Source organism: Condylostylus longicornis, unplaced genomic scaffold (genome assembly GCF_029603195.1).
Source record: "Condylostylus longicornis isolate FDR11 unplaced genomic scaffold, ASM2960319v2 ptg000125l, whole genome shotgun sequence".
NCBI lineage: Eukaryota > Metazoa > Arthropoda > Insecta > Diptera > Dolichopodidae > Condylostylus > Condylostylus longicornis.
In genome coordinates, this window is record NW_026578093.1 from 272,921 (window position 1) to 296,208 (window position 23,288).

General features: G+C 28.8%; 1 protein-coding gene across 2 annotated transcripts in view; it reads left to right on the forward strand.

Moving 5' to 3' along the window:
- Positions 1-23,288, forward strand: part of LOC129614874 (protein EFR3 homolog cmp44E) — a 42,170-nt gene that overhangs the window by 16,522 nt on the left and 2,360 nt on the right. The window contains exons 1-3 of one of the 2 annotated variants that reach the window (XM_055529825.1): positions 22,572-22,727; positions 22,841-23,045; positions 23,106-23,256. In XM_055529825.1, the coding sequence (XP_055385800.1) occupies positions 22,721-22,727; positions 22,841-23,045; positions 23,106-23,256 (363 nt within the window). In that variant the 5' untranslated portion in view covers positions 22,572-22,720. Of the gene's footprint in view, positions 1-22,571; positions 22,728-22,840; positions 23,046-23,105; positions 23,257-23,288 lie in introns of those variants that run through there. The other variant, XM_055529824.1, reaches the window with a different exon arrangement.

Consider the following 23,288-nt stretch of genomic DNA (forward strand, 5'->3'; position numbering starts at 1 on the left):
TTGAGTGCTTCAAAAATTTTGTTGTGCTCTTCTTTCATATTTTATTAGCAGGTAAACAAGAGCAATCTATTTATAAAATGGCCCTGCTTGTGTATGAATCTTAATAGTAAACGCAAACAGACAAAAATTTACGGATATCAGTACCTACTACTTGTCATTTTACAATCGGAGTTTTTGAGTCATTTGCTAAGATACTATTTATTTCAAAAATAAAAAAGATATTCGAATCCGGTCATAAAAATATATTATTATCTTTTCCAAAACTTTTTAAATATTTTTTTACTTAGGTAATATATTAAGTTTTAAAAATTTTTCTCAAAAATAGAGGTAAAATTTAGAAGTGTATATAAAATTTGTATTTAAAAAATAATATTTGATTGTATTTTAGATATTATTTTCTAATTCAATGTTCAAATTTTTTCTTTACTATGTTTTCACATCAATATTTAATAATTATCTTTCATTAATTATATTTTCAACTTGACACCACAGTTACTTCCCATATCTTGAGTTAAAAAAAAACTGTTCACTTAAAAATAATGAAATGCTTTCAGTAACATATAAAATGTTGAAGGCGAAAGTTGTGCTTCTTGTTTTTCCGCTTTTTTGTATGTATTTCAAGAATTTTAAAACAATTATGAATGAAAATATAATATATTTAATTGATTTTTTAAATATATTTTCTTAATTTTACCTGCTTTATAATAAGTGTGAATTTATTTTAATATTTCTTCTCAAAAAGTAGCCATTTCGATTTAAAAAAAAAACCATATAAAATAAGGTCGCGTTTTTAAGTTTCTCCCTTAGCATTGGGACTTTTTAGATATAAAGACATTAGCGTAGGTATACATACATATAAATGATATACCTACATATGTACATATATTTATTTATTTATTTATTTATTTATTTATTTCAAAAAAATTCTCTAAAAAGAGCCTAAGCTCGTACAGAGTGTTCTCTTATTAATTATTTAATATTGTATAACAATTTGACTTTAACTTAAAAATTCTAGTAATAATTTCATATTGCTAAATGTGAGATAAAAAAAAAACTTAATAAAAATTTAAACAAAATATAACAAAATTTATAAAAAGAAAAAAAGAAAAAAAGCAAGGAGAATAGAAAATTTGAAAGTTACAACAGTTTAAAAAAATGTTTATGTTTTCAATACTTTTCTAAGAAAAATGATTTAATGTTTTTCATTTTTAGCATTACGGGTGTTATAATTATGAATTTCATTGTTTGATGTTAATTTCACATTTGATTTGATATTATCAGCTTGAATGTTGTGTATGTGGAGTGCTTGTAACGTACTTATTAAATCACGTATTTTTAAAACATTATAATTTTTATGTAATTCGTTTGTAGGCGTTCTGTGATGTAATCTATGTAAATTTTTCAAAGCTTTATTTTGTACTTTTTGTATTGCATCCAGGTTTTTAACAAAGGTGTTACCCCATATTGCTATGCCATATGATATTCTACTATGAAATAAGCAATAGTAAATTTGCATTTTTAGATTTTCTGGTATTCTATTGCCAATTCTTTTGAAAATACCGGCAATTCTACCAGTTTTTTTGATAACATCATTACATTGAAGATTCCACACGAGGTCTTGATCAAAAATTACACCAAGATATTTATAAAAGGATACTTTTTCTAATATGACATTGCTGTATTTAATATCAATTGTATTATTGTTTGATTTGAGCATCATATACTTAGTTTTCGCCGTGTTAACAGTGAGTTTGTGTAGTTTCATCCAAGTCTCTATTTTAATCATGTCTTCGTTAGCTTTTTGTTGCAGGTCAACATATTTTTCGTCAGAATATACTACAACAATGTCATCTGCGTACATGTATAATTTGCCATTCAACTGTAGTTTTGAAAAACTGCTAATGTAACAGGAGAATAAGCCTGGACCCATCGAACTACCCTGGATTACACCAAATTCAATTGATCCTATTTCACTTTCAATTTGCTCGCATATTGTGTATTGTTTTCGGTTTTTGAAATAGTTTTTGAACCAAGCATATTCCCTACCTGTCACACCACACTCAAACAATATCCTTAATAAAGTGGTTCTGTCCACAGTGTCGAAAGCCTTTGACAGATCAAAAAACACCAAACACACTTTCTTTTTCATAGACACCTGGTTTTGAATGTAAGAAACAACATCAAAAAGAGCTGAGTTTGTGTTTGATTTTCTTGTAAAACCGTACTGCGCATCAGAAACGAGATTGTTATTTCTCAGGTGTTCATTTAGTTCACTTATAACGTAAGTCTCCAATAACTTACTAAGAGTAGATGCTAAGGAAATCGGTCTAAAGTTGTTGATGTCTGACTTATCTCCGGTTCTTTTATAGATGGGTATTACCTTAGTAATTTTTAGTTGGTCTGGCACAATACATTGTTCAATACTCGCATTAATGAACTTCATAATAGGATTCGCTAGCTCATTTTTACATTGCTTAACAACCCAAGAAGATATATTGTCAGTACCACTGCTTTTAGATGTAGATAATGAATCAATTAGTTTAATTGTTTTCGTGATGTTAATTTTGTTTAAGGAAAATTTCGAAGATGTTCTTTTTTGCGGAAAGTAAATTGAATCATAATTTTTAGCCATATTCTTACCAACATTACAATACATTTTGTTAAAACTATTAATTTTTTGTAGTTTTTCATTGTCTGAAAATTCACTTTCGAAAAATTCGTTGTGACATTTAGCAGCTCCATCTGTTATAATTTCCTTAATGTAGTTCCAAGTTTTTTCAGAATTGTTCTTATATTTACTGAAATAATAGTTGTCATATTGTTTTTGTTTTAAACGTTTGACTTGCGTTAATTTATTAAGCCAATAATGATACTTGTTTTTCAAACCCTCATTATTTAGATTTTTTATATGCTTTCTATGCCAATAATTTTTTGTGCGTATCAATTGTAGACATTCTTCGTCAATCCATGGCTTACTAAATTTAGCCAATTTTTTACTTTTATGATTGTATGTGGCAACACTCAAAACATTTTGAAGCACAGTTTGAAAATTTGTGTAAATTATTTGACAGTCATTTGAATATATATTTTTTTCTACTCTTCTTTTTCTCTTTGAAGAAAAGCAATAAAAGAATAATGTTAAAAATCATGATTATTCATGAATATTTTCAAAATTTTGTTTTCAATCTACCCTTCTATAGGATCACATTCGTAAAAATAAAAATAAAGTATTTTGAGTTTTTTCGTATACTTTTTTGTGGTTGCTAATAACTAAGGCACCATATACAAATTTTTAATTACTTCACAAAATCAAAAAACAATTACCTCACAATTATATTTCATAGTTTTATTGTGAATACATAATTCTCAACAAAAACAGAAACTATAAAATATGTCCTATACTAAATTTATTAAATATTATAAATATAAAGTCCTACATTTAAACCAAAATAATCTTTCGTTTAAAAATGAAAGCTTGAAATTATTTAATAAAGTTTTCTTAAGATTATTCAAAAACTTTACACAGAGAAATCCTAATATTTTCCTTTGGAAAATTACTTTTTATATGTGTATTACCGTTATATAACACTGAAATGACATTATGAATCAAGCGGTTAAAGAATTAACATCATTTTTTTTCATGTTCTTAAAAAAGTAAATTATTATTTTTTAGCACTTTACCAAAAATTTTTTGAAAAAAGTGCTTATTATAGTTTCACTTTGTCCGCCCGTGCGTCCGTCCGTCCGTGGACACTTTTTTTGTTTACAAAACTTCTACACCCCTGACAAAGCTGAAATTTAATACGTACATAGATCTTTACTAGAAACTTATTTCCATAGAACAAAATTTTTACCTATCTCCCCTCCTCTAGAAGATATACTCCCCCAAAACCCTAAAAATGACCTTTTTTAACTATTTGTTGCCAGTGTGTGCTATAAGCGGTAGGTCACTGGTTCGAGTCCAGTTCGAGGAGAAAAATTTTTTTAATTAATTTTTCTGCCTTTAACTCGTTCCTTTGATTACGTCATCCATCTGTTCTGCAGTTGCATGAAGAAATTTCCATTAAGTTAAATTAGTAGTGTAATAAGCACATTCTTATTAATTCGCAACTATGATGTTGTATAAGTAAAATTCATAAACATTCGAGTCTTTCTTTTGCACGTGATTAATTAAGATCGTCTTTAATAAATATTTTGTAAAGATCAATAAAAATAAGAAAAAGAAAAGAAATAATATTGTAATAATTAAATTAAGTTGTTAAGTATAATTAGCTATCTGGTTACTAAATTAAATACATAATATTTTCCATTCTCTCTTTAAGATTAAATAGTATAGCAACAATTGGTTACTTGTTATACATGTTCCATTTAAGCTCATTAAATGAAATGTCGCTAATAAAAAATGGGAAACACATACATATACCGTTTCTTTTCTAGCGAAAATTTTACACTGGGTTTGTCTTTGGTATTACCTATTAAATATTCACGCATTTTATTTCTATGCGTTATAAAATCCAAATACATGTGTATATGGATTGCAATTCGTAACGTACTATTTTCTGTATCTACAGGGTGATTCAGAAAGGTATATAACAACACATACTATTGGTTAGAGGGTCGAAAATGGGTAAAACTGTTGTTCCAGACTAGGTGCGAAATCTCAAGGGTTTCCCAGATACAGGGGTCTTAACAAATTTTCACGAAATTTCTACTTATCCAAGTTTTTGTTCCGAAAAAGATAGTGGCTTCAAACAAACAATTTCTAAAGTAAAGGTCTAGTAAAGGTCTTAAAATAAACATGTTATTTGATTACGTATTTTATGTACTTTCGGAATTCTAAGAATTCCAAATTTAGGCTAATCAAATTTTTCCCTTGTTTTATTTTTTCAGTTTTTTCTAACTAGAATAATTTGCTAAGACATTTATTAAATCCTTGAGATTTTTGTTTATAGAATTTTTCCCAGCTGCTTAAATTTTTAATTAAATCCTCAAGCATTAAAAATTTGTTATGGTACAGAAGATATAGCACAAAATCACAAATATAATATGCTACAAATTCAATTAAAATTACACTAGATGTTGATAAAACTAAAACTAAATTCAGCTTGATATTCCTGATCCAAAAATTTTATAAATTTCTCAAAACAAACACCAAATTTTAAAATTATGAAATTCACCTAATTCGGAAAAAATTTATTTTTTTCTTCTTCCAAATCTATTTCTGTTCAATCGCATATTTCAAATTAATTGCTTTACTGGAACATCTCTTTAGTTGCATCAACCGTGTACCAATTTTATTTTTTGCAGAAATTTGTTTGAAATTTATCAATTTCATTAAATTATTTATTAATTATTTATTAGCTTCATAATGTTAATATCATATGACTAACAATCTCCATTTTGTGTAAAAAAATTAAATTTTCAAAATAAATTGCAAAATTTATATGGTATGTCTTTAAAAATTCGCTCCAGCTTGATAATTTTAATAACTTCAGATGCTAAATGGTGTCTAGATTTCGAAAATATTTTTTTTTCAATAGTTAAATTACACCCAGTCTGAGAAAATTGCATTTAAGAATTTCAAACCATATTTGTAGGTACCATTTCTTATAAAAACTAGCAAAAATAAAAAACCTATCAATTTTCTTTACCAAGAAAAGTTTCGAAACAAAATTTTTGATTCCTAGATTTTATTTTCCTAATACAAAATTCTAGTTTTTCTTTTAAAAAATTTCGAATTTTTTAAAATCAATTTTTGTTTTTTAAATTAAATAAAATTTCGTTTCAATTTTGTTATAATTTGTCACATTTCAATAAAAACATTAAAATTCGGTAACGGCTCATAAAAATGTTAACTGTTTTTAATTATTTTCGTTTGAAATAAGTAAAAATTAAAAATTGGGGCTTTAAATAGAAACGGTTTTTGTGCTAAATTTTCTGTACCAGAAAAATTTTTTAATTTTTGAGGACTTAAATTAAAGAGGACTTAAAAAAAAATCTGATGTGGTCAGAACATAACCGACCGTCATGTGTATTGTCTAGTTAAGTGAAAGAGTTATACAATATCATAAAAATGTCTGTTAAATGCTCCCAATTTTTAGGACATTAGTAAGCTTATAGTTAACATACCTAGAAAAATGTAAATTTGGCTCTTAGTAGAATTTTACTTTGCGCTACCCGAATTCCCTGAAATGCTCGCCAGTTAGTTTCAGTAGCAACCACAGCTCAAATATCAAATTTCAAGAAATTCCACAAATTCGTTCCGTAGATATGGTGGAAAATGTAAAATCGGCCCGCAGACCAGTTTTCGAGTACTGATCTTTCCAAAAAATTTATATGTTCATTGTTTTAATACGATGAATTAAAATATTAAATTTCAATGAAATCGGTTGATTATTTCACTTTATATACGCAAAAATGTATATTTGGCCCGCAGTAAACGTCCAGTTGCTAAAACCTGATTTCTTCCAAAAGTTAGGAAATTTTGCGGACGGTCGATCTGAGCTTATATATGAAATTTCAAGTAAATCGATTGAATATTTTCTTCAAAATGGTCAAAAGTGTAAAAGAGGCCGCTAAAAAGTGCAATTCCCGAATCCTGATATATTCCAAAAGTTGATCAATTCGTCCCATGGTTCAGATAAACTTACATATAAAATTTCATTAAAATTGGTTCAGCCGAACTTAAGATATACGCGTCCACACACAGACCAACATATGTCTTATAAAGTCTTTTGCCATGCCATCCTGGTGAAATCATAACAGGTCCACAAAAATCGACTCCGCTGACCAAAAAAGCTCGATTTAATCCGACTCGGGACTTAGGTAGATCACCCATAATTTGTTCTGCCAACTTCGGTCTGAATTTGAAACAGCGTATGCATTTTTGACACTATTGCTCGACCATTCGTAATCCAAAATCGCTAACCCAGAGTGGCTAAGAGAGCTTGAGGTTCAGCATGCAGATTTTGAACATTAAAATGCGATATAAAAAGTTTCACAAAATGTTCGTCATTTGGCAAGAATATTGGATGTTTGGCTGAGTGTGTAATATTGCATTGCTAAGTCGTCCTACTACTTTTAGGAGGGTCACAGAATCTTCTTTTTCTAAAAATGGAATAAAGTTTTTTAATAAGATTTTTGAAGGAACTTTTTTATTACTTTGTAAATTATTTATTTCAGAGGAAAAATGAATATTTTGAATAATATCGATTACTTTTAAGAGAGCTTAATTTCGCTCATTACGAGATAGTACACCAATATTACGATAAGTTTTTGTACTTTTGCAAATTTTGGAAAATCTGAAAATGTATTCCAGAATGTTTATAATTTTATCATAATTACTAAATTTTGATATGATATCATGTAGATAATTACACTTTCGACTTGTGAATGAGTTGTGAGTAGATCGCTTTTCTAAAGTTGTAGATTGAACACTTTTAACCTTTTGGATGGGCCAATAAACGTTGGTTTCCTTAGGAAGTCATTGGTCCTGACTGGACAAGAACCAAGTTGAGTTTACTAGTTCTGATACATTTGAATTACTTTTCTGTTAATTGTTGGTTTGCAAGACTCTATTGGCAACAAAAACAGTCCATGTAGAAATATGTGCTGAAATCCATGACAACACAATCCCAAAATCAGACCATAAAAATATTTCATTGATTTCAACGCTTATTACTTGATTTACTTAGTTTATTAAATTAGACAAAAGAAGTGCAGCACACAGCTCAAGACGAGGAATCGATTGATTCTTTATACATCTAAGATATATACAACACCCATATGCCTTGGAGCTTGCATCGCAAAAGCCGTGTAATTTGACTTTCGCGGATTTGTTGTACTTAACAAAACGATGTATTGACAGCTGGTCGAGAAGATGCAACTCTTTTTGGAAATTTTCCCATTCGGTGTTCAACTCTATTGGAATAGACTCATCCCAGTCCAATTTTAGAAGCCAAAGTCTTTTCAGAAATATCTTTGATTTGGCGACAATGGGATTTATTAGACCGATGGGATCGAAAAGTCTCGATAAATCATATAGCAACGAACGTTTGATAATTTTGGTTTGCCGGGAAAGTTGCGAATCAATACAAAATTTAAATTGATCTGTCGCTGTTTGCCAGCATATTCCTGTTTTTATAATTGATGAACCATTTATGATTAGAAGATTTTCTTTTTCGGATTCAGGAATACTGTCGAGGAAACGCATGTTGAATACCACTTCTTTAATTGTATATCTGCTGAGGCTAATATAGTTTCAGCTTCACCTTTTGGGTTAGATATTTCTTCAAAAGAATCAGCACCACTTATCAAGTCATCTACATACATTTCTTTCAGTATTTTCTGTGCTCCTTTTGGATGCATCTCTGTATTAAGAGTTGCCAAATGAACCAAAGATTTAGTAGCTAAATAAGAAGCTGCAGAAGTACCATAAGTAACATTTTTAAGCTTGAGCGTTTAGATTTCTTGTGAAGAATTATTTCGCCAGATTGATAATATGCATCGTACATTGATAATATGCATCATTTTCATCCCGTAAAACATTTTGCAAAGTTCAGGTTTTAAAGCATACTTGTAAAATCGAAATCTGAGTAGAGTTGAATACAAATCTTCTTGAACTGGAGGACGAATCATAAGGATGCCGTTTAATGAAAGCCCAAATACAACACGAAATTTAATTGTAGATGAATCTGGTTTTAATACACAATGATGATGAAGATAGTATTTAACAAGGCTTTCATCATGTTTGGGAACAAGTTCAATGTGATGTAGTCTTAATTCCATGTGATCTCTTCTTGGACAGTGATTGAAAAAAACGTTCATATGACAATTCTTCCTCAGTTAGCTTGTTTGAATTAGTTTGACGGACTCAATTTTCCAATAGTTTTTTACTAACTCGTGTACGTTGGCATCTGTATTAATCTTATTATTTTCCGAAGAAGTGACCAGTGAATTGTAATTGATTGATCTGGAATTGGAGGCATATTTTCAACCCGAAACTATTCAACCAATGAGTGTTTTTTGCAATAAAGGCGTATCAGAGCCCAATTTAATTTGTCCGTCGGACATAATATCAAAAAATACTTTAGCGCCGATCAAAATATCAACATTTTGTTGAATAAAAAATTGTCAATCAGCAAATTCAATATTTCTAGTAATATTCCAATCCTTGATGACTAAAGGAGAATCAGGCATAATTCCAGTTATGGATGGTAAGATAAACATGTTTAAAGGGGCAGTGAAGTCATTTATTCGAGATTTTATAGTGGATTGTGTCGAAAATTTAATTTTTACATTAGTGTTTGCAATTCCACTAATGCCAGTATTTATACGTTGTTTCTTTAATCCAAGACGGTTTACCAATCGTTCAGGTGACGAAATTTAGCTGTGAGCCAGAGTCCAATAAAGCTCGGACTTGCTGAAACAAGCCGTGGCTATTTTTAATATGTACTACAGCCGTTGCTAAAATTACACTTTTAATTAAATTTTTAAAACTGATTTATGACTGCTTATGCTGAAATGGCACTTAAGGCCAGATAACTGTTGTACGCACTTCACTAGAATACTGATTGAGCTTGTAAATTGTACCATCACAAAGATTACACCAATAGAAAAACGGATTAGTAGTTAATCTAAATAGTAGTTAAAAAAAAAGCTGTTTCACTTGATAAACCTTCGAAAAAAAAACCAAATGGACTACCACGATGAATCCAAGACATATCGTTTGTATGAACCAGTATGTACAACGATTTTCAAAGGCTCGAACGTCTAATTCATTGAGAGGTTAAAACCAAGTCAACATACTGCTATTGAAGAAACTTGGCTGATGCTGTACAAGGTGACGACGGTTTTGAATGTGATTTTGTTGAATTCGCAGTTAAGAGTAGAGATACATAATGTCGCTTCATTTGTGTTTCCAAAATAATGAAAATTAAAAACAACTTGGAGAACAGTAACAACTATTTTTTTGGTTTTGATCTTGACCGCAACTTCACTTTAGGTATAATATATTACGTCTATTAAAAAACTCTAAACCAAAACTTCAAAAAATAATGATTAAAGACTGTGATTCTGAAGCTATAAATACTATTGGTGAAGTAACCCTTTACATTTTAAAACAAAATTGTAAACCAAATAAAAAACCAAAAAATTATTTAAAAAATATAAAAATAGGTTAAGAATTTTCGTTAACTAACCTGAAATCAATTATTAAAATTGGTGCAGTAATTCTGGTCCCGATGCTTTAACCGAAGGATCTCATTACTTTTTTCGTTTTCCACAGAAAATTAGTTTTGTTCGACATAGACGAGAATTTCTTTAATTTCATTTTAATTCCGAATTCTTTAGTGTAAACATATTGCTCCAATTTACATTGCGTAAATTCCATATTACTTATGACCTCATTCAACTTGTGGTTCTATTCACAACCAATTGTTTAATGCTATTTTGTTCATTCAGGATAGAGGTAATATAATCCGTACATTTAAGTGGTGAAAATCAATACCAAACTTCTGATTACATGTGTTTGGCTACAAGACGGTCCTTGTATTGTTCTATATCTCCAGTTATGTTTTTTTTAAATGTTGAAGACCCATTTGTTCTTTATGACTTTACAGTTACTATGTGGATAATCGAATTCACAAATGTGATTTTTTTTTAAAGAATAAAATCCAAATTTTTTTATTTAATTGTGTATTAAAGTAATTTTTCCGCAAAAGGATGAACCTGCTACCATCATAGTTAATAAATGTAAAAACATAATAATAACAAGAAAAAATAGAGTTGACCTTGTCAACTCTGTGATACCCGTACGAATTGGTTATCCTATGTGCGAATAAATAAGCCATAACTGACTTTAAGTTGCCGTATTACCAAATTAATTTATGCAAAATTTCAGTACTTTTCAAAATACTGTGTGTGCCAAACTACTATTGAAGTTGTATGGCAGCTACCAGAAAGAGCCAAAATATTTTAGCGAATTTTTTCAAACACATCGGCCCTACTAATATATTCCCTTGTGTAAAATATCAATATTACAGCTTTTATTGTTTCTGAGATATAGTCAAATAACTTTTGAAGTTGTATGGCAGGTACCAAAAGGAGTCAAGTAATTTCAACGACTTTTATCAGACATATTAGCCCTACTAATATATTCGTTTGTGCGAAATTTCAATACCACAGCTTTTTTAGTTTCTGAGATATAGCCAAATAAATTTTGAAGTTGATGGCAGCTACCCGAACCGGTACCCCGATCATGTCCAATTTAAATAGGGTTCTGGCACTTACTACAGTAAATCATTTTTGAAAATTTGGTGAACTTAGCTCAATTAGTTTTTGCGTTATCGTTGGGACGGACGGACGGACGGACGGACGGACGGACAGACAAAGCTAAATCAACTCAGAATTCGACGCTGATCAAAAACATACACTTGAGTCTATATCTAAGACCGTTATTTCTCAATGTTACAAACGGTAAGGCAAATTTAGTATACCTTCGAACATACGTTCGTACGGGTATAAAGAGCATTCCAAAAAGCCGATTTTGAATAACTCATCTTTGACATTGGTTAAGTAAACGCAATAGTTACCCGAAACAACAACGAATTAAAATTATTGTAACTAAACTATCAAAGCCTAGGGAAGGAAAATTATAAATTTTCTTTATTTTCCACAGGATAGAGACACCCAAGTCAGATTGTACAGGAAAGCATTGCATTATTGTAATAGTTGTCGCAACATAAACTATCTATATCATGCGAAGGCTATCATATCATGGGATTTAATCCCACGAGACTACTCTTTGTGAAGTATATGCGAATAAACTGAAACACTACATTAGAAGCGATATTACTGCACTCCATGTGATAATTATGTGTGTACAAGTCATGAAGAATGTACATGCATATGTTATTATAATGAGCTATATTTTTACAATTTTGAAAAAAATTATGTTTTATATATTTTTACATATTTTATTTTAAAATAACAACCAGAAGCGACTCTTCATATACATTTAATTAAAGACCATATACATTACCTCCTTTTATATTGATTCTTCCATTATTAATTACCTTCTATTTTTAGCCATACTAAAATAGATGTTTCTATGCCATTCAAAAATTTATTGCTTAAGTAAATGTAAATAAGTAAGTCCAAGAAAGGGAAATTTCGTAATTGATATCCGATCTATTAAATCAAGAAGCATTAGAACAAAAAAACAATAAATATAGAAAAAACAAAGTACAGAAGTTATGAAAAAAGCAATTATATAGAAAAAAACTTGTGATTTTATAGAATTATTGTTCAACCTTATTCATTTGAAAATGAAGTCTTTACTAATGAGTTACTTTAAGAGTTGACAAACATAATTGAATTTCTTATTTGATTAATTTTCGTTAATTAAATTTCTTATTTGATTTACTTCACGTTTAACTCAAACATTTTACAAAATAATGCATATATTAAATTAAAATTTTTTCTTTACAATGAAAACTTACAATAGGATCTATAATTATACATATCACAAATTATAATTATAAATATTTTTAATAATTACATATATATATATTTTTTTTTCAAGCTACAAAATTGAAAATAATAATAATTACCTATTATTCACAAATATCTGACCATTGGTGCAGTGGTTATGGCACCGGCCCTTTAACCGAAGGGTCTCGGGTTCAAACCCCGGTCAGGTCACTATAAAAAAAAATTATATTCAATATTATATAACTTAATATGCAATACTAATAAATATTATACAAGCAATTTTCCAATATTCATAATATTCGATACTAAAGACTAAGAAAAATAAACAGTAAATATCAATAACCTCAAATAATTAATATACATAAATAAAAAACTACGGCAGGCTAGTCACCTACCTAGTTAAACTCTATGACGTTATGAAACTAGTGCATGAGAAATCATGCACTAGCCCTATGCTCCTTCTAGGAGTGAAGAAGGAAAAAAAAAAAATTCACAAATTAAGTTGCCATGTTACCATATCAATATACGCAAAATTTGAGTACGGTACTTTCAATATTTTCTTAGATATGTCCAAACTACTGTTGAAGTTGTATGACAGCTACCAGAAGGAGCCAAGCAATTTCAATGACTTTTATCAAACACATTGGCCCTACGATATACGTATTTGCTTGCGTGTAATTTCAATATCAAAGCTCTTATAGTTTCTGAGATATAGCCAAATAATTTTTGAAGTTGCATGGCAGCTACCTGGCCCAGTACCTCGATCATGCGTAAATAAAGTTCTGCCACTTACTACAATAAATATTTCGTGAACATTTGCTGAACTTCGATCAATTAGTTTTTGAGTTATCGCTGGACGGACGGACGGACAGACAGAGTTAAATGAAGTCAGAATTCGACACTGATCAAAAACATACACTTGAGTCTATATCCCAGACCGTTATTTTTTAGCACTACAAAAGGTAAGGCAAATTTAGCGTGTAAAAAGCGTAATTTAGTTGTCAAGTCTATAAAGGCGCTTCTTTAAAGTATCTTTCGTTATTGTGAAATCTAAATTGTCTTTATGTTTATTCCCAAAACGCAGCATTCTGTTTACCGGCTCGTGCATACCATAATTAGTCCTATTGAAGTGTACTTTAAAAAGATTCGGTGAGCGATAGATCTCACATTAGTGTTAATTACAATTTTGCTCAAAATATGGGACGATATGAGCTCCGACTTCACAATAAGGAAAATAAACGTAACATCTGCAATTTCTCGTCCTTTCGCCAAGGTGGGCATGTCAATGAGCTTCAATCTATATTCACAAAAGGGCAAGATTAGGAATAGTGATGCAAAGCGAATTTTAAGAAATTTTTTTGAATAGTCGAAAACCACAATTTAGAGTCACAGTAAACTCCCGGGTCCTTAATAGCAAAAACCCTTTTCAGACCATCCCCATTGAAAGAATAATTTGTTTGTTAATCTGGCGCGACTAGCTTAGTACGGCACATTTACTTACGTTTAACGTTGCTTATGTTATTGTTGAAGGAGGACCATTTATAGACGTTATTTAAGTCATTCTGAAATACTTGGGAATCATCCAATGAAAGAATCCTTTTAAAAATTTTCATATCATACGCGTAAATAAGGACCCCACTGCCTCCCAACTTCGAAACCACATCATTCACAGAAATAATGAATAACAATGGCCCTAAATATATACCCTGAAGCACACCCGAACTTGCCACAAATGGAGACGAGACAGATGAACGCAAATTTACCTTATAAAGCCTCGCCATTAAGTATGATTTTATCCAATTCATAAAATTTGTTACCAAAATCTAGTAGTTCTAAGTTTAAAATAATTACTTCGTGAGGAGGAATATCGAAAGCCTAATTGAAATCAGTATAAATGTCGTCAGTCTGACATTCATCTTTCATGTTATTAGTAAAAATTGAAATTGCTTTTACCAGATTAGTAACCGTGGATTCCTTTTTTAGAAAACTCCATTCATTTTTTATAATAAAAGGCGTGCAATGGTCGTAAACGGAATTATATAACACCAATTCGAAAACTTTGGGAATAGCAAATAACTTAGCTATCAGACTATAGTTTTTTACCTCAGCCCTAAACTCCCTTTTATGTAACGGCCTTAAAAATGCTTCCTTCCAAAGAGGAAAAACTTCCGAAGAATATGATTTACTAAAAATGAAAGCCAAGGGACAGCCAGAGATGCGGAGCAATTCCTTAAAATTATCTGAGGAATGCCATCTGGCCGCGGAAGCAAACTTGAGCCAAGACCATCCAAGTATTTATTTAACTATACCGGAGCCAGTACTAAAACAAGAAAACGTAGCCCTAGGATAGGTATTGAAATGTTGAAAATTGTTGTAAAGAAATATATGAATCAGCGAAGTATGCTGGGAGAAATTCACATACGTTACATAAGTCATTAAAATATATCGTTAAAATTGGAAAAAGTCGGGTAATTATCGCACTGAAGAAAAATCATAGAGGGAAAAGAAATTGTTAAGTTAAGGAAAATTAGCTCTCCTAGAGTCAAAACGATAGGAATAACGATAGGACAATTTAATAACACTTAACCCTATTTTCGTACATTGTTATTGCGTATTAAAAAAGTTTTCGTCACTCTGAAGTTCTGATTTACAATAATTGATCTTATTCTTCGTGTTCTTTTATTTATTGTTTAATAACCAATGGAAAAATCAATGGAATATTATATGTCGCAATTTTGCATAATTATTAATATTAGGTCGCAGTTTACATTTTCTTTATGAGTTTTGTGTGAAAATTTTATGATTCATATTATGTCGGAATACATATTCCATGTATTGAAAAAATTGAAAAGTGAAAACAAGTGGACCATAATGCTCGTAAGAATATTGAACTTGAAGAATTTGTTCATGAAGTCTAATTTAAGTAAAAGTTAAAGAATTTTAACAATAACAAATTTTTTATAAAATATGTGATTAACTCTATTATTTAATATAAACAAATCAAAAGAAAATTTTTTGGAAAAAGTAAAGGTGCATAGTTTTTAGCACTTTTCCAAAAAAAATTTGAAAAAAAGTGCTTATTAGTTTCACTCTGTCCGTCCGTCCGTCCGTCCGTCCGTCCGTCCGTCCGTCTGTCCGTGTGTCTGTTTACAAAACTTCTACACCCTTAAAGATAGAAAGCTGAGATTTTGTACGTACATAGATTTTTATTAAAAACTTATTTTCGTAGAACAAAATTTTTATCTATCTCCCCCCCTTTAGAAGTTATACCCCCCCGAAACCCTAAAAATGCCATTCTTTAACTATTTAGTGCAATAAAACCATAAGGATTTTTCAAATTTTGCAAACGCAGAAAGGCAGTGGCTTACTTCTCCTAGCGGGGTATACTAAAGGTTAACTTTAGAAAAGCAAAATGGCCGTTCAAATTTCCCGTTATCTAAAATCCGTTTTTTCCAAATTTTTGATGTGGTTTATTTTCTAGACCCCAATCTGTAGAAGCTTGAAATTTTATGGAATTTTAGACATTAGCAAATAGTTCATTTCGTTAGAAGAAAATTTTTTTCCATCTCCTTCCCCTCTCAAGTTATTGCCTCTTGAAATTTGTAAAATTTGAATTTTTGACACCTTATATTTCCGAAACCTTAAGCTTTTTCAAATTTCTATAAACGCAAAAAGTTAACGGTAAATTCCATGACATTAAAAAATATAATTATTTTTCTTAACTCACATAATTAAACCTTAAAATCGAGCATTATGTTAACCCCTCTTTATATTAATTTTTGCTTTATTTCAAAGACTGCATGTATGTATCATCCTAAATATATGCAATCCTAGAAAGAGTTTTGTATATGAATGAAAATAATTTTAAGAATGTGTGATAGGTATACATAGACTGTATTTAAAAGCAGAATTTTCACTTGCTGAAGGGAAAAGTGCTACAATACAAACCATTGGTTTGACCCAACTTTATTATTTTTATATTCAATTGTTTGAAAAAACGAATAGATGTGTTTTTTTATTTTAGAAATTTTTATTATAAAGATTATTTAATTTAATAAACGAAAGAAATATTTATTCAATATTGTTCAGTTTAATTCATAATTTGTAAATTTATTAAGGTTTTGATTCTGGAAAGAGAACATTTGTTTTTGTTTTGTTGTAAATTAAAATGTGGATGACATAATTTAATCAAAAGCGGTTTTTTTTCTAAGCAAAATAAGTTTGTGTTTAATAATATTGTACCATACGTACAATATTAGAAATGGACTTGTTTTATAAGTATATTATTTACAGTTTTCCTAAAAAATAATGATATGTAAAAAAAGTGAACTGAAGAAGTTTTCATTTCAAATATTTTATCAAACAGTATAAAATATAAAAAATATAAAAATATAAAAATAAATTGTGGTAAAATTTAGTTAAAGCGAGATGCTTTACCTAATATGTATGTAATATTTTTTTTAAAAGTTAAAATTTTTATTATTTTTTTTAAATGTTTTGTTAATATTCCCCTTCATAAAGTGATGTTTCGGTCAACAAAGAAATATGCGAAGTCGCATTGATGCCGTCGAAAGAAGAAAGTAAAATAAAATATCAGTGCAAATTATTATTTGCAAAATATATTGTTTTAGAATGAATAAGTAAGTGATGGTCAACTAATTCATTGGTAAGTATATGACAACATACCATCTACTATAGCGAGTGGTAAAGGAAATATTAATTTGAATTCGTCAAAAAATATGTAGTTTTAGAACCTTTTTATATAGAAATTTAACAACGAAATATTGTATTCGAATTGGAACAATTGGATACACGTATACTTAATTTCAAGTTATACAATTTACAAAATCAATTTATCTAAAGAGAAAAAAAATTAAAGAGTTTTGCTTAAATTTGATTTTTTTTACAGATATTTCAATTAAACAAATATTTTAAAATATTTAGATAAGTTACGACTTTGACAACATTTTGAATGAAAAAAGACACACAAAGAAAGAATTTGGCTTCATTGTTTTCTCAAGATGCTCCTTCCTTTATACATGTGTGTAAAAATCATTCGTGTTAAAGTATCGAAAACGTGTGACATTTGTTCCGAAATGGGTGCCAAATCTCAAGGGTGTTCTAGGGATTTTAAGGAATTTTAACGCAATTTTTACTTATCCAAGTTTTTTTGATTATAACATTCGTTCTGAAAAAGATGGGGACTGCAAACAAACAGCTTCTGAAAGGTCTAGTAAGGGGCTTAAAATAAACATGTTGCTTGATTCTGTATTTTATGTATCTTCGGAAAACAAACCATTCGAACTTTAGGCAAAATCGAATTTTTCCCTTGTTTTATTTTTAAGTTTTTTCTAACTAGATAATTTCGTAAAAAATTTTTTAAAACCTTGAAATTCTTTTTTGTAGAATTTTGCCCAGCCGTTTAAGCTTTAATTTAAGTCGTCAACCATTAAAAAATTTTTCATGATACAGAACATATAACACAAAAACCACAAATATTGTGAGCCAAAAATTTAATTAAAATCAAACCAGATGTTGATAAAACTAAAATTATATTCAATCTAATATTCCTTTATCCAAAAATTTTACAAATTTCTCAAAACGAACACCAAATTCTCCTACGAAATTCACCTACATAGTTCGGAAAAAATTTGTTTTTCTTTTAAATCTACATATTTCTATTCAATCGCATATTCTAAATTAATTGCTTTACTTGAACATCTCTTTAGTTGCATCAACCGTATACCAGTTTTAGTTTTTGAAAAATTTGTTGAAAATTTATTAACTTCCTTAAATTATTTATTAGCTTAATAATGTTAATATATCATTTACAAACTCCATTTTGTGTAAAAAATTAAATTTTCCTATTAAAAAAAAATTTTTCTAATAATATAAATTCCAAAATTTATATGGCCTGTCTTTAAAAATTCACTCCAGCTGAATAATTTTAATAGCTTCTGATGCCAAATGGTGTCTAGATTCCGAAAATTATTTTTTCAAATTTTTAAATTGCACTCAATGTGGGAAAAATGCATTTAAAAATTTCAAAACATATTCTTATAAATTTCTTATAAAAACTGGCTAAAAAAAAAAAACCTCTCAATTTTTTTTATCAAGAAAAGTTTCGAGACAAAAATTTTTGATTACTAGATTTTTTTTTGTTTTTCCTAATATTGTAGTTTTTCTTTTCAAAAATTTTTTTTAAATCAATTTTTGTTTTTCAAATTAAAAGTTTGTATAAAATTTTGTTTCAATTTTGTTATTATTTGTTACATTTCAATAAAAACTTTAAATTCTGATTTTTTACAAAATAACGTGATGTTCATCCAAAACAACACTCTTGTCATCCAAAATTAATGATAGTTGATAGTTACAGCGCTTAAAATAAGCAAAAATTAAAAATAATGAAAAATAGGGGCTTCAAAATCATTACATAGAAATGGTTTTTGTGCTAAATTTTCTGTACCATAAAAATTAATTTAAAGCTTAAGTAGCTGAAAGAAACTATAAAAAAAAATTCTTACGAAATTAACAAGGGAAAAGTTTAATTTTCCATAAACTTCGAATGCTTAGAATTCCGAAGATATGTACATAAAATACAGAATCAAGCATCATGTTTATTTTAAGCCCCTTACTAGGCCTTTTTGAAATTGTTTGTTTGAAGTCCCCATCTTTTCCAGTTATAATCAAAACAACTTGGATAAATAAAAATTTCGTGAAAATTCGTTAAAATCCCTTGAACTCGGAAACCCTTGAGATTTGGCACCCAGTCCGGAACAAATGTTTTACCCATTTTCGATCCTCTAATCAATGGTATATGTTGTTGTGTATTTTATATATGTATGTTATAATTTCCCAGAGAATAGTTTATATCACATTCATGCATTTTGATCATGCGTGAATAGGATCAAAATATATATCATTAACTATCTAATGAAATAGTTGTACTAGTTCGGGAAGCTGTTATAACTCCAAAAGCTAATTTTACGTGTTTGGAAAAATAATAAATCTATACTCATTAACCTTGGCAGTAATGTGTTTAATTATAGGTCAGAGATATCCGCAAAGTTTTTATGGAATGGTTCGACAAGTTGAGGTGACTTTCACACAACCTTAAAAGCTTATTTTAAATATTCCAAAAAATAATAAAGTTAGGTTCATGGGATTTGGCAGTCATGACAAGTTCTCACTGTTCGAAAGTTAGGGTCAGATTTCGCAGTTATTTGTTCAATTATAGGTTAGACATTTCCTTGAAATTTTTGTGGAATGGTTGGCATGTTCGACCACACAACCATTAAAACTAATTCTAAATATTTCTAAAACAAGTGCTTATACTTAGATTTTCAAGGTGTAATTAATCGGTTTAAACCAACTGAAACGTTTTTACTTGTTTGTTTTTGGATTCGGTAAAAAAAATTTTGTGAGCTGAAAATATTTGCAAATTTTACGAAGAAGGTATACTACTCAACTGAAAATAAAATTGATTAAATTTTGATTTTCATATAAATTCTACGTAAAAAAGTCATTTCTACGAGTCATTTTTTGTAAAATTAGTTTTTGCATATAAAAGATAAACATAAAACTTCTATTTTTATGCAATAGACCCATTTTCGTTAATGCTGTAGATGACACCTTCATTCAGTCGTGTCTTCAATTGAAAAGGGAATTGAGTCTCAGTTGTTCATTGTTTACACTAAATATAGTATCCCAATTCCTGATACAATAGCTCAAGTGTCCATTCAAAAATAAAAATAAAAAAAATAAATTTATGCTTAATTAATACAATATCTATATTTATAAATGTCTATATACAATTTGTACTTAAATTTTTAAACGTCAAGTCCACATATTTAGTTCCAAAAACGCCACCAGGTCTCAGATTTAGACTTAACTTTGTCAACAGAATGGCGGTATTTACACTAATATGCATGCATCGTATGCACAACACTTCTTTTATACTTCTCACACCCTCTCTTCTACAAAAATTTTTTTTTCTGTATGCACGGTATGCACGAAAAACTGGGTTTTGTATCAAGAATTTTATGTGCGCAACGTTCATCACTCACAAATACATAGAAAATATAAAATAAATTTTTTTTTTCGGTTGAAAAAATTTTGCGCATGTTTTTAAGTTTATTCTTGTTTCAAAAATCAAAGGAAAATAATATGGTGAATTTACACCACCACCAACAACATCCACCAATTACAAAATGGAAAAAACATTAGAGCATTTGATAAATATTATTTAACATACTTAGTTAGAAAGTGTAAGTGTCATAAAAATTATAAAGTTTTTAATTGATATTTAATAATTATAATATTTTAATAAGCTTAAAAATGGATACATGAAGAAAAGATCAAACCTTAATGTTGATTGAAGAATTAAAAAAACATCCTATACTATATGATCCATTAAATAAATATTTTACAAATAGAACAAGGAGAAATATGGCTTATACTGCTATGGTAAAAGCACTAAAAAATTTCAGGGAAGAAGTTACTATAGCACAATTTTCGTCCATAAATCTTTTTTGTCCTAAAATGTAATTTCAAGTAATTAAAATATAAATGCCTCTATAATACTATTACATTAATATTAACATCGTTTTAAATTTACCAAACTTACCTACCTTCAAAGCAATCTTTAAAATTAAAATCACAAACAATACACAATAATTGTACACATAGACATCACACATAGAAAAGTGATGACATGTTAAATGAAGACACAGTATTTTGTGATGACATGTGTAAACCCAAATGTAATGCAAGCATATAATGCATGCATACTCGTGTAAATACCCCCAATGGAGTTTTTAAGCAAAATTAAGAATTGTTGGCAATATCGAAAATATTAATTTTACAAGAGTATAACAACAAAACTATTGATTTTATTTACATATTTTAATTTCAGTCATATTTTATATAATATATGCCATGAATATTATAGAAATGGTGTAAAAATTAAAATATTGTGGTTAGCACTTATTTGACAAAAATAAGACCTTCATCTGTAAATAAATTTGTGAAACATAAAAATTTATGATTAATTACATGACTTAAAGTTACGTTTAAAAGATTAACTTGTAGCCCACAAAAATATCAATTTTTGAATATTTTGTGAAACAAAATGTCGCGAGCTACTTTTTTAAAATTGTTGAACGAATTTTTAGAAAAAGTAGCCAAATTCGCGAAATGTTGCCCAAACTCATGTACTCTGTGTGCAAATGCTCTCTAGATTTTACCCTAGATGTATTGAATAATTAGTCTAATGTACAACTAGCACCTCGCAGAAGTTACCTATCAAATTACTTTTGCATTAATTTCTTGTATTTAGATTATGATAAATTACATTTTATTGAAAAGATCAATATTAAATAAAACCATGTTGTTCAAACAGACCAAAAAATAATATTAGATGAATGCAAAGCGTACGTAAGTGATATTCTCAATGAAAGCTTTTAAGAAATTATGAAGCATACGATTGGGAAACTACACTAAAGCGCTATTCGAAACTTATTTTAGAAAATACTTATTTTTAAGTCAAAAATTTTCTTACAAACTCTCAATGTAATGTTTTGTAATTTAAATTTAATGAAAATGATTTTATTCTTGTAATGCCTAAGTTGGAAGTTATTTTATTTACTCTTTTCAGAAAAAATTACATATACATGATGCTTAATAAAATGCAGTTTAATAAAATGTATTTTATGTTCAATAATATGAAAAGAAGTTAATAAAACTTTCTGTGCTAGACGACTATTTTTTGGCATATTTTTTTGTGTTGTTACGAGTGCTTTTTCTTTTTAAAAATTTTCATATCAACAAAATAACTTTGTTATTTATTTTTCGTGAGTATATAATTGTTCATTTGGCTTTCCGTGAGCATATACATATTTAATTAAAAATTAGACCTTCAAAGTGTGTATTACGCTTTTTCTTCGAAAATACTCCGTTTTTAATTAAAAAAACTCCTCCTCGTCTTAATCAAATGGCAGCTCTTTTTCTGATATTTTTTTCTCTAAAAATTATGTACGTATACAGGGTACCTGCAATATGGATTAGACTGCAATTTTTTAAAATATACAATTACTATCGAATGAATGAATTTTTTACAACTATCGAATAAATGAATTTTTTACAACTATCGAATACACCGATAGTATTTATTCGATTTTGCATAACTATTATTTTATACATTTTCCTTTCATAAACGCGGAAAAATAAAATGCCTGGTAAGAATAAATTCAGAAATAATTAACATAAGTATATATAAAATATCATTTATACAATAACGTTTCCGTGTAATTGTATAAAAACTAATTAATGGGTAATCGAAATACTTCAGGTTGTTGTGGATGTTGTTCAGCTCTTAGGCCAAGGTACAAAAGGTTAGTGGACAATATTTTTCCCGAAAACCCTGAGGATGGATTGGTTAAGTCAAACATGGAAAAACTTACATTCTATTCATTAAGTTCTCCTGAAAAATTGGATCGTATAGGAGAATATTTATATCAGAAAGCAACTAAAGATATTAACAGAAAACGATACAAGTAAGTTACTTACGACTAACTTACTTTTATCGTTTATTTGTAAAAATTTCTAAATTTTAGAACGGTAGAGATCGCTATGGAAGCAATGGATATTTTGTTAATGGCATGTCATGCCCAAACATTGAATCTCTTTGTCGAATCTTTCCTCAGGATGGTCCAAAAATTATTAGAAGATGTAAACCCAAATTTGCAAATAATGGCCACTAATTCGGTATTCTATTTTGAAGAAAAAATTTGTAGAAA